Raw genomic sequence first — 17,106 nt, 5'->3', positions numbered from 1 at the left:
AAAACAGAACAGAGATATTTAGGAACAATTCTCTCTTTTGGGACTTTAAGTAACCAGGACCTCAGAAGACAAGGGCATGTTTCAGGGCTGTAAACAGGAAGATGGGCTGAAAGCAGCACTAGACTCTCAGGTCCCCTCCTTTACCTGTACATTTGGGTCCCTGGAAGAACACCAAAAATCTTATACTGGACAAAGGCTTCAGATCAAGACACCAGCTAGAGTGGAAGACAGTGGCACCAGAGCCAAAGTGAAAAGAGGAGCCCTGAGTGAAAGTCTGAAGGCTGACTGGGAGGCCCCTGTGCCTACTTCCTTGTGAGGCTTCCAGAAAGCCAGCAGCAAGCTTAATCCCTTTGCTCAAGAGATTCAAGTATTCTTCTCTGGAGAGACTGAATGTTGAAAAAAAACAGTCTGACACTTTGGATCCTCCACAAAATGATCAACTCTGTCCAAATCCCCTCACAATGAAGACCATTAGTCAACAAGCTTCACCCATGTACAAGTCACTTAAAATAAGCTTTTTGCTGCTTCAGTGTTAAATATAAAAAGACATCTAATTGCAGACCATTGGGAAGTCACAAAAATGAAAGACCAAAGAGTAAAAATGGGACTCAACAAAAACAGAAACAGTGCGAAGAGAACTTGAAAACTTTAATGTCTTCAAAGAGATAACAGTGCATCCAAACAAGAATAAGAGGCTATAAAAAAGGAACTCTTAGCACTTAAAGTAAATTGTAATAAGTGAGTTGAAATATAAAAATCAAGAAATCCCCCATGAAGAATATGAAAAAGAGAAGGAGATGGACAATAGAAGAAAAAGGAACATTAGAGGATTAAAGAGGTCAAATATTCTTCCAGAAAGAGAAAATAGGAAAGGGGAAAATGTTTCTTTAAAAAGTATGAAAAAGGAAACTAAGTACACAAATTACCTCAGCTGAAAACAATAATTACATAGTCAAAATAACGTAAGTAATGAATTTTAGAAAACCAGACATGCCAATGTGCTGGAAATGAGAAAAATCAGAACTGGGAACAGAGAAAACTAGGCAAATTTTAACTCTAGTAAGTCAAAGAAAAACACAAAACAAAGTACAAGGAAGGAGACAACTTAGTATACTACTTCCTCAGCAATTATATAGTCAAAACAATGTAAATACTAAATGCTGATTTTACCAAGTCACGATATAACTATATATAGAAAAAAATGGGGGTAGCAGAAGAGGAATGACAGAGAGGTAACAAAAGGAAATCTCTGAATAATTTCTAAACTTGATAAATTAAGAAGTGGCAGTATATGAATATTACTAAGAAATATGAAATCAAGTATACCATAAGAAGAAATAATAGCTTTAAGTAGTTGCCTCTGCAGAGTGAGAAGGGGTAGAACAGGGCCTGCTATGTCTCATAACTCTGTTTTACCTATGTGCACATAACATTCATTTAAAAATAAAATAATTGAGAAAATAAAATTAATAAAGTTTTTAAAAAATACTGGCGTAGGGGCCAGCCCCATGCCATAGTAGTTAAGTTCACGCGCTCTGCTTCAGCAGCCCAGGGTTTGCTGGTTCAGATCCCGGGCATGGACCTACACACCACTTGTCAAGTCATGCTATGGCAGGCATCCCACATATAAATTAGAGGAAGACTGGCTCTGAGCTAACATGTGTGCCTATCTTCCTCAGCAAAAAAAGGAGGACTCGCAGCAGACATTAGCTCAGGGCTAATATTCCTCAAAAAAAAAAAATACTGGTGCATTCTAAAGAAATTCTCAGATATTTACATAAGAATAGAGCTTCAGGATATTCAATATTCATTGTACATTTCTGAAATAAAAAGACTGAAACAACGTTAATGTCCATCATTCCAGGAATGGATAATTAAATTCATTCTATGAGATACTCTACGTAAATACAATGGCTCATTATACCTCAACATCTTAAGACTAGAAATGCAAGTCATAGACTAGCATGTATAGTATCATTTACGTAAACTTTTTAAACACTCAAGATAATACTATATATTGCTTGTGAATATATTCATATCAACTTTTTAAAATAAACTAGAACAGAGGTCTTAACATTTTTTTGTGCCGTAGGTGAAGCCCATGAACCCCTTTCTCAGAATGTTTTTAAATGCATACAACGGGATTACAAAAGAAAATTATAATAAAATGAAATATAAATATTTTTATTGAATTTCTCATACAGTAATATATATGCTTAGTTCCTAACATATTAAATAAAATGACCTAGTTGTGGGTCTAATAACCATTATAATATCAAAATAGTACTGAGCATAAACAATATTCCAAGATAGCTGCAAAAACTGTAATGTAATCTAAAAACACCTATAATTTCAACTGGTGACAAAGTCATAGATACTATAATACCACATAGTCCACTGCTTACATTCATAATTGAAGGAAAAGCTAAATTTCAGTTAAAGGTTAGGGAATATATATAGTTTTTTCCACATCTAAATTCACAGATTCCCTGAATTCTATCATAGACTGGGCTAGGGGTGAAGAGCCTTCAACTAAAAGGTTACATACCAAACATGGAATAGTAACTTTGTCTGGGGAGAGGACAAGGGGGAAAAAAAAGTGGGACAGGGAAAGTACAAAAAAAGATTTCAGCTACATCTACTAAATATTTAGCTTAACAAAATTCAATGAAAATATGACAGGAGTAATATCTGTTCGTTGTGATACACAATACCTATTTTATATATGTATATATATGCAATATAATTAACTGCTTGTGTTGACCTGAACTATTTAGGTTCCCAAATCAGGGAGAGACGGAACCAGTGTGATGCACATACAAACACAATTAAAATGTTTCAAAACTATATATTCAAAGTGCCATGACTGGGGGCAGGGGAGGATGGGTGGGACGAGTTGTTGTGGGGCTAAGAAAATAGCCTAGAGAGCTTTAAAAATACTTGCACACTTGGGGCTACTGCCTCCAGTCACATGGAACAAATTGATGTGATGTCTGAGATATGCTCTAAAATACTCCAAGAAGGACAAGGAGACAGGAGGAAAAGGGGGATTATGAAAAAAATAATTGCTGAAACATGAGGGTACATTAGATTTATTCTCTTTCCTTATGTTTAAAATTTACCGTAATAATTAACACAATAAAATTAAGTAGCTGAAGAGTTCAAATTACCACCTATGTATTCTCATCCTTTGTTATCTCTAAACTAGGGTTCCTATTATTACTTCCAAACACCATCCCACACCCACAAAGCCACTAGTTGTATACTATCACAGTGGATTTTTGAAAGTTTAAATACATTAAATATGATTTTAAAGTAAAAATTAGAATGTTTAGTGAAAAGATGGACTTCAATTTTTTGTTAAATAAGTTATAATACTCATCAAGTTTCCAATTTTCAAAGAAACGGGGCTTTTTTTTTTTCATATCTTTAAACCTTTAATCCTCCTTTGATTTTGTAGGCTCCTCAGGATTCTATGATACAATTACTATCATGAAATAATAAGAGCACAAAAGAGGAAAATACGAAAATTTTCACTGACATATCCTCAATGTTAATCATCTCAGTTATCAATTTACCTATTTTTCTCTTATAAGAAAAGAAAGCCCAATTATTTGAGTCAAACTACTTGAATTCCCAAAATACACCCGTTTATAAGCAAGCTATATTTCCCACGATCACAGAATATTTGCTCTTAAGTTTTCTTACCCAGGCCCCTGGCTGCAATATCAGTAGCAAAGAGTACTGCAGCTCTCTTGCGAACAAATTCATTATAGACTTCCATTCTTCTCATCTGCTGCTGTCGACCATGGAGGGCAAGTATAGAAACACCAGGACGCAGCCGGCAGAACACTCGATACAGATACTGAACCTAGGCATAATCAGAAAAATGAGCTTGGTATTTCTGGATTACAGCATAAAGTAAGCTTATAGATGAATAGCGAAAATGTAATACGGAACACAAGTTTCACCAGTTAAAAAAAATAAAGAGATTTCTCTAGAAATCTAGAATGTAGTCTAGAGTTGTGGTCCTCAAACATTTTGCTCACATTATTTCCTCAAAGAGTTTTGAAAAAATACGCTCCCCTTACATTTTTAAGTTGACATCTGACAGTTTTCCAAATTTAAGTGATTGCAAATAATATAATTTCAGGTATATATTAAATATTGATATTTTAAAATAAATACTTAAAACCTTTTATAAATGTATCCAATAGAATCTAAACAGCAGAGCAATTTGATACCCACAACTAATTGTTTTAAAAATATGTAAAAATAAGGAGGGAGGCTATGCATGTGCAGGAGAGGGCTTCTCAATTTTGCTGCTCCTAAACTGCTCTAAAAAAATAAAGCCTTTCAGGGGCCAGCCCCGGGGCCGAGTGCTTAAGTCCGCAGGCTTCACTTAGGTGGCCTGGGGTTTTGCCGGTTCAGATCCTGGGTGCAGACTAAGTACCAGTCATTAAGCCATGCTGAGGCGGCATCCCATATGGCAGAACCAGAAGGAGCTACAACTAGAATATACAACTATGTACTGAGGGGTTTTGGGGAGAAGAAAATAAAAAAAGATGAAGATTGCCAACAGATGTTAGCTCAGGTCCCAATCTTTAAAAAAAACAAAAATAAAAATAAAGTCTTTTAAAAAAATAAACAAAATGTGAAGAAACTAAAAGAAATTTTACATCATTTCTTTTCCTCTTTGAACTCTTTTCTATTTCCTAATCCCACAGAACTTTATCTTACCAGTTTTATGCTTGAAAGTCTTTTATTACCTTATCACACTTCATGATTTTCTACAACAAAACTACGTAAATCAGTTTTAACTTTTTTTAAATTTCCTGTGGTCATGAAGCTGCACTAAAAATTTTCTTCTCAGACTGAGCTTTATTACCATTATTAATATAAAACTGACCAAACAAGTTAGAATTTGATTTTAAAAAAACTGTTATACAGAAAGTAATTTTATTGTAAATACATCTCTTAATATACAGACTAGATGAGCTGATTGTTATAGTTTTGTTTTATTTCCCTTTAGTTTATATATTCACAAATGAATACTACTGATTGCCAGACTAAGGCAGAGTACAACATCATTTTATTCCTATTTTCTCTTTCTAACATAGATGTTAAGAAAAATCTCTTCATGAAAATACAGAAAATGGACTAGAGGGATTGTTAACTCTTTGAACTCCTATAAAATATTTCAAAACCATGACAGATTACAAATAATTTTTTTTTTTTTGAGGAAGATCAGCCCTGACCTAACTGCTGTCAATCCTCTTTTTGCTGAGGAAGACTGGCCCTGAGCTCACATCCATGCCCATCTTCCTCTACTTTATATGTGGGACGCCTACCACAGCCTGGCTTGCCAAGCAGTGCCATATCCGCACCCGGGATCTGAAGTGGCGAACCCCAGGCCGCCCAAGTGGAACATGTGCACTTAACCGCTGTGCCACTGGGCTGGGCCCAGATTACAAACAATTCTATCAGCTAATAACTCCATTAAGTCTTCCTTCAAATTTTGTTGAAAGTAAAGAATGGGAAACCAACTCAACTGCAAAATGACTTGTTACCCATCTATCAGAATCATTCACTTTCTGAACAGCAATCTGGTGCCAGGAAGGTTCTCTAGTCCTGAGACGAGGCACCAATAGAGATAGACGGACTCATGCCTTTCTTTTATAAAGTTTTAAAAAGGGCTACCATGAAAGGGGAGATTGGAAAAGAACCTGCAGACCACAGATGCACTCTTAGGCAAACCAGCCTCAGAAAAGTTCTGTACGGAAATGGAAGAAGTATAAATTCAGTCCACGAAAACTTTCTACATCTCTTGAATCAAGACAAGACTAACTTTGAATTCCACCCCTGAAAAAACTAGCTGAGATGGAAGACATATATAGAATAAAGCCATATAAGTTCTAACTAAGGAGTTTAAATACTAAATTTATAGAAAAAGTTATTGGAGGATTTGAAGCAAGGCAGTGACATATTCTAGTTCTACTTTTCAAAGATCACTCCAGCTCTCACGTGAAATAACTGTAGGAAACAAAGTAAGGGGATGAAGAGACTAACCAGGAGTAAGAGAAAGTTAAGCATGGTTCAGACTAAACTAGCATGAGGTGTGGTGAGCAGTGGTAGAGCTAATAAGAGCTATCAATAGATTGAATATGGGATGAAAACAGGTAAGAATTAAGGATTCATTTATTGAGATGGGGAAGAGTTGGAGGGAGTAAATCTTAGGGACAGGAAATCTTAAACTATTTTTCCTATGTTAAATTTGAGATGCCCTCTAGATACTCAACTGGAAATATCTAGTAATGGAGTGGATATACAAGTCGGGGGCTCAGAAAAGGGGTCAGGGCTTGAGATGTGGATTTGTCAATTGTTAGAATACAGCTGGCATTTAAAACCAGGAAACTAAAGAGGTTATCTAGGAAGAGTATAGATGAAAAAAGGCAGAGTACAGAGGTCCAAGGCACTCCAAATTGTAGTGGTTATGCAGAGGAGAACCAGCAAAGGAGGTTAACAGAAGAGTCATAAAGCAAGAAAGAGGTGACTGAGGACTCACAGAAGTTTAAAAAAGTGTTTCAAGAAGGAGGGAATGGGCAACTATATTAACGTTTCTGAGAGGTCAACTAAGATAAGGACTAATGACTGACCACTGACCCTGACAAGTTGCATCTCTTCATAAGGGCTAAATTCAGAAGAGGGCTGAGGAGAGAAGATGAGGCAGTGATTCAGCTAGTAGAGATAAATCTTTGAAAGTTTGCTATGAAGAAGAGCAGGGAAGAGAGGCAGTGACCAGAAAGGGACATGAGATTTGTTTTTTATTCTTAATATGGACAATATTCAGGAATAATAAGAAAACAGGAGAGAGGGTATTTGCAGTAACCAAGGCCTCATGCAGGTGAGAGGACAGGATCTGGAACACATGTAGAAGAGTTGGTCATAGATACAAGCAAGGACACTGTCCACTGTGATAAGAGGGAAACCAGAATATTATGGAGTAGAAACTTTAAATATGAACTCAAACTTATTTCCTTGCATGTAGATACCAAAAACATCCCTTCTTCAGGAGGTGTAAAGTTCTAAAAATCTAAAAATAGGACCAAAACTAACAGAATTCTGAAGTCATTCTTTACATGGTAAAATAATGGGGTCCTGTGCTTTCCCCCAACAATACAAAGACCACTACTTCTCTTCCACATAAGCTGGACGGAAACTTACCTACATATTTATCATGCTAAGCTATTCCAAAAGCTGTACATCTAGAATCGATCTACTATATACCAACCATATGTCATCAGGCAATCTGAAATTAGTAGAGGAAAAGTGACACAAATCAACCACAGTTCCTTCTTTTTAAGGGAAGAGACTAAGTTACTGAATCCCTTATTTGTAGCACATGGGGCACACGGCTAGTGTTAAAGAGATGTTTATTAACTAAATAAAGATACACTACAGAAGGATAGGAGAGGGAGATGATTGTAACAAGAAGATTGGGAGTGTCAGAAAAGGACTTCCAAGTGTCACACCTGAGCTTAGCCTGAAAAGACACTAAATATTCCCCCAGAATTAGGGTGAAGGGATGCAGACAGGGCATTCCAGAGATCAGCATAAACAAGGATACGGAGGCATGGAAATAAACGGCATGTTTGTTTCAGTATTCATGGAGGGTAAGTGGGTGTCAGATTATAAAGACCTTTGGTATAGTCTAGCCATTCAATTGTTCATTCTACCAATATTTGAGGGCTGCTATGCTCTAAGTGTTGTGCTAGATGCTAACAATACTAAAGTAAAAACTGACAGTTTTTTCCCCGTATTAAGCTTAAAATCTCATCCACAGGTTCCTTTAAAACAAAGACAGGATTCTCATTATCTACAGATCCCTCACCACATCTAGCACTAGATTTACTAGTATTTACTAGAAAAGAATTATCTATCTAACTGAAATTTGATATTTTAAAAGGGACGACAACACGAACAACTTAAGAAAAATAAACATTCAATACCTCTTTACAACTGGAGAAAAATACAATACTTTTCTTCTTCAGGTGGCTTCTCAGAAAGGAATATAGCACACTTATTTTTTGCTGTAGCTCACAAACTATGTAGTTCTGTTCCAAAGTAGCAGGGGTGCTTATGGAAATAAAAGGAGGAAAAACATTAAAAATATGCCACATTGCTAACTTTGAAATCCAGACAAAAGAAAAAGAACAAATGTTACTAAGTGGCTTGCCTCTTGAACAAATTTCTCATATACACACATACCCCAGAAGAAAACTTCTCTATTCACACGACTGAAATACATTCAAAATCCCTTCCAGATTACATATCAAAAATACAAACAATGGGGGCCGGCCCTGTGCCATAGTGGTTAAGTTTGGCACGCTCTGCTTGAGGGGCCCAGGTTCACAGGTTCAGACTCCAGGCGCAGACCTACAACACTAGTCAGTCATGCATGGCGGTGACCCACATACAAAATAGAGGAAGACTGGCACAGATGTTAGCTCAGGCCTAATCTTCCTCAAGCAAAAGAAGAGAACTGGTGGGGCTGGCCCAGGGGCATAGGGGATAAGTTCGCGCACTCCGCTTCAGCAGCCCAGGGTTCACAGGTTCGGATCCCAAGTGCAGACCCAGCATCACTCACCAAGCCATACTGTGGTGGCATCCCATATAAAATAGAGGAAGACTACCACAGATGTTAGCTCAGTAACAATCTTCCTCAAGCAAGAAGAGGAAGACTGGCAAGAGCTGTTAGCTCAGGGCTGATCTTCTTCATCAAAAAAAGAGAGAGAGAGAGAACTGGCAACAGATGTTAGCTCAGGGTGAATCTTCCTCAGCAAAAAAAACAATAGTGGTCGCCTCTGAAAGGGTAGGGTCAGGGATCAACTGACGGGCACGAAGGAACTTGCTGGGCTGATGATAATGTGCCACATCTTAATAAGGGTTAGGTGGATACACACATTTACCAAAAAACTCAGCAAATGTACTCTTAATTTGTTCATTTCATTGTATGCAAAATGTCAATAAAGAAAATCTATACAAACACTCAATTCTAGTGACATATGAACTGAAGTATTTAGAGGAAGTATACAGATCTGCAATTTACTTTGAAATGCATCAAAAACAAAATGGGTTGATGAATGAGGGGGGACAAATGGACAGTACATGGATGCTATTATTAGGTATCATCTAGGTGATAAGTATAAGGTATTCACTGTAAAATTCAATTGTGCTGCATGTTGGAAACTTCTCATGATAAAATGTTGGAGAGACATACACATACATTTACTATTTGAACTAATAAACCTACTTTTAGGATTCTCTTCCCAAAAATACTGATTAAAAAAAAACAAAGATATGGCATTATTTATAAACCCAAAAAAGAAAAGAAAACCATTATGTTCATCAGTAGGGAACTTGTGGAATCAACCACTGTATATCCACACAATTAAGTATCACGCAACTGTACAAAAGGAATGAAGAATCTATCCATATAGTGCTGCAGAGTGATTGCTAGAATATACCATTAACTGAAAGAAGCAAAGAACAGAACAGTACACAGAATTTGGTACCATTTATCAGGGCAGAGCTACACAAATATATATATTATATGCACACATTCACACACATAGGCATCCCTGTGCAGCTTTTTTTATTTTAAATACAGACAGAGGCAGACAGGGCCAGCCCCAGCAACCTGGTGGTGAAGTTTGGTGTGCTCTGCTTTGCAGCCCAGGTTGAGTTCCAAGTGCAGACCCATACCGCTCACCCATCAGTGGCCATGCTGTGGCAGCGGCTCACATACAAAAAAGGGAAGATCAGCAGCAGATGTTAGCTGAGGGAAAATCTTCCTCAGCAAAAAAAAAAAAAAAAAAAAAAAATACAGGCAGGCAAACCAAAAACTAAATTGGTTACCCACCAGGAAATACATGGAACAGAATGAATTAAAAATTTTTTTCTTTTTTGTTTGTGAGGAAGATTGGCCTTGAGCTAACATCTATGCCAACCTTCCTCTATTTTGTACATGGGATGCCACCTCAGCACAGCCGCTGCCAAGTGGTCCACACCTGGGATCTGAACCTGCAAACCCTGGGCTGCTGAAGCAGAGTGCATGAACTTAACCACTACTCCACGAGCTGGCCCCTAAACTTAATTTTTTTAAAAAGAAAAACAAATGAGCCTAAAGATATTTCAAGTTGATAGCTTAATGACAGAGAAATTTCAAAAGAATCTGCTACATTCTTACTGGGATACCTAAGGAAGAAAAGAAATGCAAAGGAATCTTAAACCTTCATAAGTAATCATATCATTAGCAATAATATTGATATTATCCTAAAACTATTTTTGATAAACTGATAAATGGAACAAATAAATAAAAGGCATTAGGGATGAAGATGTTTAGCACAAGAAAAAAATATAAATCAAAAGAGACTAAGTAAAAGGTTGTAATCTTATCTTTGATTTGTAAACACCAACTCATGATGCATTTTCTCTTTTAAAAAAAGAAAAATCTGTCTACTCAAAAGCCTGAGCACAATGACCATCCCACTAGAACCTAGACTATGATTTCTAAATACAATAATCTGCTAAAAGGATTTTATATGGGGTGGAAACAAGATGAACCTAGAAGACCAGAAAGGAAGGAAGCCAAAGACTCCCAGGATGTGTCTAAGGGATTCAGTTAACCTGAAGAACGTCCTTCTAGCCAAGTTTGGGATGATGCAAGGCAATTTGAGTATTAAAAATGCAGTAATAATTCCTATTGACTGAAGGGCAAACAAGATAGTATGTTTAAATGTATGCATTAATATCATTAAATCATTATTTATTAAATGTCGGTAAGTCTGAGTTCATTTTAATTTTAAAAAATACTGCTCACATTTGGAAAATGCTGGGGAACCAACTAATTAGTCTAAAAACTGGTGAATAAAGAGAATGAAACATGTATTCTGGTAGTCTGACCTTCCTGTAAGAACAGTATCTCAGATAATCAAGTAGTTGTTTTGGGAAAGCTTTTTGATATAAAGTATTTCAGTTAAGAAATAACAGAATCAGTATATAGCAATTTTGCAAATCCTAACGAAACGGATCTAGGCAATAATCAACTGCTAAAATTATAAGGTTAAAAAGTTATTGTTCCTGCCATCAAGGGGCTGTTTGTATCAGATTACTCCTTTGGCCTAGAGCATTAACTATAAAAGCTGGATGATATATATATATAAAGCAAAAAAACTGAAGGCATCAGAAAGCAACCAAGGCAGCCAGGACTCGAGGTACTAAAGGAAAAAATGGAAACGCCCTGAGGCAAGCCCCATATTAACCTCCACTTCTCTCTCAAAGCATCTGCTGACTTGCAACATAGCAAGTAGCAGCCTTAGGCCTAAACACGTCAGCTCACACATGGCAAAATGAACGAAAACAAGCAAGCAGCAATAACTGGGAAGCTACAGAGCTGAGCAGAGATCCTGGCAGTCTCACAGTGCTACAAAGTTGACAGAACCTGTCAAGATGGAAGGGCTCTGGTAAAGAGCCCCATCTTTCCGTTGAGACCCTCAGAAAGGCTATGCCCTCTGAGTCAGGGCTATATCCCACGACTAAGGACAAAAGAGAAACAGCATGGCCCAAAGTCTAAAAGGACAGCCCAAAGCAAGGTAATCTGTCTTTACCACATGTGCCTGCCAGAGAAAACATCTTCATGGTTTTGCTAAGAACTAAAGATAAGAAAATCTTTAAAAAACCACAAATTACCTTCAAAGGAACAAGAGAACTGTCAGCTGACTTTAATAGAAATAATGGGAACTAGACTGCAACAGAAACATCTTTGAAATGAAAAGAGAAACACTGCCAAGATATCCTTCAAAAATGAATATGAAGTAAGGAGGTTTTCAGGAAAGTCAAAACAGAGTTTTTCACTAGTAAACCTGAATTAAAAAGGAATTCTTTGAGCACAAGAAATAAGAACAACAGAAAGAATAAGTATTTGGGTAAGTCTAAACACATACTGACGTTTCAAACAATAATCATAATGGCTTATAGGGTTCAAAATATGTGTGGAATTAAAATATCTGACAATGAAGGCACAATAGGAAGAATAAAGAGACTTAAATACTAATAGGGTAAGTTAAATGTAATAAACAAAATCCTCCAGTTAAAAAGCAATCATCATACCAGATAAGAATAGAATCATATGCTGCCTACAAAGACAAATCTAAAATATAAGGGCATTCACAATGTAGAAAGTAACAGGTACAAAAAGAATCACCATGGAAACACTAATCAAAAGAAAGTTGCTATAGGTAAACTAATATCAAACTAGACTTTTGGGCATAAAGTATTAGTAAAAATAAAGAGGAACATTTCATAATGATTAATGATTCAAATTAACAGGAAATATAATAGTAAATCTGTACGCACCTAGTAACAGAAGCTCAAAATATCGATCTCAAACTTGAAATGTTTCATAATTCATCACAGAATCCAACTTATATTCATTGTAAAACATGACAAATTACTATGGCCCAAAGAGAACTATTTTTTCTTAAAAAAAAAATCAGAAGCACCATTTCACTACATATAGTAACAAAGAAAACACAGTGGTGTACTTCTTCTAAGTATACTCTCACATACAACTTCAGAAAGACCCGATTTTGATTTTCCTGGTCCTTCACAATTTGAGAGTAAATATTCTATAATGCCTTAAAATATTCTTGACTATAATCTCTCATGGTATATTAACCAAATTGTTAAGGCGCTAAAATGGGAAAATTCAAAATTCACAACAGCATCTGCTTTTTATAGTGCTTCCGGTGAATTTGAAATTACAGAGTACTGCAGTCATCATAACTGCAGTTTCATAAATTATGTCGTTAAATATCTGCCTTCTAAAATGTTTTCTGAAAGTTTTTTTTTTTTTTTTTTTTTTTTTTACACAAGTGATGGAACTGCATTTTGGAAGTCATTTACAAAATCAGCAGTCTTTGGCTTCATTTTCTTCTAACTCTATGACCTACAGATAATAATCAACTCTTATTATCTAAGAAATGGGAACAGGGATAATATGTACAATCAACTTACATAAATTATAAAAGGTTTTAGAGACCATTTAATGATAGAAAATTTATTGTCTGCTAAAGACACTAGTGAGTTTTGAAAATAGGCTGAAGCAAACAGCAAATAGAAGAAAATCAAAAGACCTAGATAGTCTCTACATTATCAAACTAATTGTACCAAGAATTTCAATAGCCATCTCAACACAACTTTATAAGACCAATGTCTCCTCAACAGTAAGCCAAGAAGGAAACTACACCTCAAGTATCCCTTGTTATTCCATTCCAGAGTTTTTGATAACCAAAGCTACCAGTACTGATTCTCCAAAGTTTATCCATTAGGATGCCCTGGAAGTATAGAGTCTGGCCTCTTCTCAGGCATTTTAAAAATCGTAGACATCTGTTGGTTAACAAGGTCAAGGTGGGCCTGAATGCCCATATTCCCCGTATTTAAAGACTTTCCAACAGGATAACCCAATTCATTTTCCCAATCTCTTTTTAGTCTAACATCTCATAACAAGAAATGAAAGTTTTAAGATAGAAATAATGGTAGGATTGAATTCATACTGAGATCTTCAACACAGATTCAACTTATATTCACTGGAATACATTTCTGTAAGTCAAGTATGTCCACAGTCTGCAATTATTCATACCAAACATACGGACACTTCCAGTTGTGATATCAAAATCCACTTTAAAACATTTCCCAACTTACTTACACATCTCTCTCTCTCTCTCTCTCTCACCCACACACACACTTTTTACTGTCACAAACATACATATCTTACTCTCTGGTTTTCAGAGATACCAGAACAAAAGAGTTGTTGGAGTATTTTCAACAGAAGGTATTTTGCTAAATATTAATGCATTTGATAAAATGTGTTCCATAGCACACTAGTCCTGCATAATGCAGCTAAAAAGAATGGCTCTGTACCCAAATAATTTTGGTAAATGCAGAAAGCTATATTCATCTCCTATTGCTTTGGAAAAATCAGCATCCATGAAAATATTAAAGGTTCTGGGAAGTCTTAAAGAAAACTTCTACTTTAACTCAGCATTTGCTTTTTATCTATCCAGGAATGCATCCTCCTAGAATCCATCCATCTCCATTTTATGGGGAGATAGTGGTAAATAAATACCTTTTAACATCTTAGGGAAACATACTTGATCCCCAGACCACATTTTAGAAAATACTGCATTCGAGTCTTCTCATATTTAAAGGTGTATCAAGAATTTAAATAATTTTTACTAATACATTTACTATGCTTCGCATATCTAATAACACGTAAAATAACATTTCATTTCCTAGAAAATATCAATTTGAAATATCAACTTCTTAAACTAAAAAGAGAAAACTAATTCTTGATGGAATCAAATATGGTTCCAAATAGTACACACCTGTATTTTGCTTTTTCATGAACCCAGACATACTCAGGGTTTTTCAAACTCAAGCGTGCAAGGTCCTTTACAGATTTGGTTTGTGTAGCTGAGAAAAGCAAAGTCTGACGTTTCTTGGGAAGATTTTCAATAATAGCATTCATGGTATCAGCAAAGCCCATATCCAAGATTCTATCTGCTTCATCAAGAACTAAAAAGGGAAAATGTAAATTGAACTGCAATATTTAAAATATACATTAGGCTACATGCAATGTGGAATCCTGGACTGGATCCTGGAACACAAAAAGGACATTAGTGGAAAAACAGGTAAAATCCAAATAAAGTCTGGAATTTACATAATGCATCAATGTTAATCTTGGTTTTGACAAAGGTATCATAGTTATGTAAGGTGTTACACTAGGGGAAACTGGGGGACGGGCACACAGGAACTCTACTATTACTGCAAATTTTCTATAAATCCAGAATTTTTCCAAAATAAAAAGTTGATTTAAGAAACACACATTAGGTAATATCAGAAGTGATGTTTCTTAAAAGGTAAAACTCAAATACTGAAGTGTCTAATTTCACATGTAAGAGTGCTTATATCCTTCTATTTTGATTTTTAAAAAGTCTAGTTGTACTCTCCGAGTTTAGAACACATATGCCAAAAAATTGTTTCAAGTTATTTCTCAGACTGTTTTTAATCAAAATATTTATCCAATAAAACATTTCTGTCAAAATTTATGAGGGCTCTCTCCTAAGTCTGATTTTTTCATTAAAAATTCATTAGACTCACCTAACATTTGGAGATTGGTAGCATGAAAACATATTGTTTCATCCATGTGTTGAAGGAGCCGACCCGGTGTGCAAACGAGTATATTTATGTTATTGATCCTCTCAGCTTCGTGCTTCAGATCCTGAAAACAGTTGTTTCTTTTGATTACACAGACACATCACTGAGCAGCCTGCGTATCAAAACTGTGTATAAAAGCCATATGCATGTGGCATTTTATCATACAATGCAGACACTCTAGAAATAAAGGTAATTTCTCCCTTCTATTTCTGCAGCACATCCAAATTTCTGGCCCAAACAAAAGAACTTAGTCAAGAAGTAAGAGTTCAGAGTTCCTCTAGATTCTTAATCATACCTAGGATTCTGAGGCCAAGAAAAATATCGTATGAATGCTCCAAGTCTTGATTTCCTATTAAGCTGACCAGAACCAACTTAAAAACTGGAATTATTCCCATTCTTTAAGTCAGGACCAAGGGGCATTGAACAGGTTCTCTGACAACACTCATTGCACTTTGTGGACTGAAAAAAAAAAGAGCTGAGCATTTGACATTCTAGAAGTTCTCTCCCTGAAACAAGAACCACAGACTGTTAGTTGTTAAACCTGGGTGACATGAATATATGAGGGTTTGTGATGCTCTACTTTTTTTGGTCTATGTTTGCATATAAATTCAAGAATTAAAGTATTTATCCTCAGTCTAGAAGAGACTATCAGATTCAAGCATTTCAGGTGTACTACAAAGCGCAGCAAAAGCTGAGGTTTTACCAAGACTTAAACATTCCTCAAAACTATCTTCCTTTCTTCTGCTGCTGATTCAGCCTGTTGTGAATTACTCAATCTCTTAGATACCTTATTAAAAGGAACTAGTTCACATACTGAAATGGTAGCTTTCCCAATGTTAATACACAAATAGATTTTCAGGTTGGTTAGAGTAGATTAGTCTTCAGAGAACCTGATCAATTCAGATACCCTGACAAAATGGACTTTCTGGACCTGCAAAACTGATGAGCAGACTCTAGACGACAGTGACCGCATCAGGATGCTACCAGCCACCATCTAGGGGGCCAACCTGTTTAGATGAAATCTCCACCTCTTCCCTGTCAACTGCTACAGTGCTCCAATGTAATAGAGAAGGAAAGAAGCACAGACAAAGACAAAAAGGCAAACCTTTCCACCAATGATGAGACCAGCCGAAAAGTCATGATTCTTTCCTACTTTTCGGAGAACTTCAAAGGTCTGATAGGCCAATTCTCTTGTAGGTGATATTATCAGAACCCCCAGCCCATCTGTTGAGGTCCACTGCAGGCGATATAAGGCTTCCAGTACCTCAAAAGAGACAGCAAATTCATGTTCAATAAGTCCTTAGAGAAGGTAGCTTTTTGATCCCTGAATCTCCATCTTGATCCTCCAAATCAAAAGCACCTTCCAAGAAGGCATAGCAGTCACAAGTTTTATCCAATTAGAAAGAAGAAATTTTGCTTTTTCCTTTTTCTTTCTCCCACCAGAAGTATCCTCCCCCAATTCAAGAGAAAAAGGAAAAGAAGCCCCATGGCAGCTCAACTGCTGCCAGAGCCATGGCACCAAGAGACCAGTGATCAGTGAAAGGTATGTGCAGCCCACAGGCCATTAAATAGATTTCAGAAAAAAATCTGTCACCAGTATCTGAACAGAAACCACATTACTATAAACTTTCACCTGTGTTACTGCTACAGTTATATAGTGACTAAGTTTTCTACTTGTACAGAGACACTGTTATAAAAAATAAAGATTTAAGAGAAAAATGGTTTTGCAGTACTTGAAACAAAAACTCAAATGTGATTTTTCTGAGCCAATTATTTTTCACAAGTACAAATTAAAAAATTATGAAACCAACTGCATAACTGAGATAT

General features: G+C 36.2%; 1 protein-coding gene across 2 annotated transcripts in view; it reads right to left on the bottom strand.

Annotated features, from left to right (window-relative positions):
• Positions 1-17,106, bottom strand: part of DDX10 (DEAD-box helicase 10) — a 275,285-nt gene that overhangs the window by 247,818 nt on the left and 10,361 nt on the right. For both annotated transcript variants that reach the window (XM_070624851.1, XM_008524584.2), the window contains exons 4-8: positions 16,385-16,543; positions 15,223-15,343; positions 14,448-14,637; positions 8,010-8,136; positions 3,709-3,871 (exon numbers count right to left, since the gene is read on the bottom strand). In XM_070624851.1, the coding sequence (XP_070480952.1) occupies positions 3,709-3,871; positions 8,010-8,136; positions 14,448-14,637; positions 15,223-15,343; positions 16,385-16,543 (760 nt within the window). The remainder of the gene's footprint in view (positions 1-3,708; positions 3,872-8,009; positions 8,137-14,447; positions 14,638-15,222; positions 15,344-16,384; positions 16,544-17,106) is intronic.

This window comes from Equus przewalskii, chromosome 6 (genome assembly GCF_037783145.1).
Source record: "Equus przewalskii isolate Varuska chromosome 6, EquPr2, whole genome shotgun sequence".
NCBI classification, from domain to species: Eukaryota; Metazoa; Chordata; class Mammalia; order Perissodactyla; family Equidae; genus Equus; species Equus przewalskii.
Note: the sequence above shows the minus strand (reverse complement) of the source record. Positions and strands in the feature narration are given on the sequence as shown.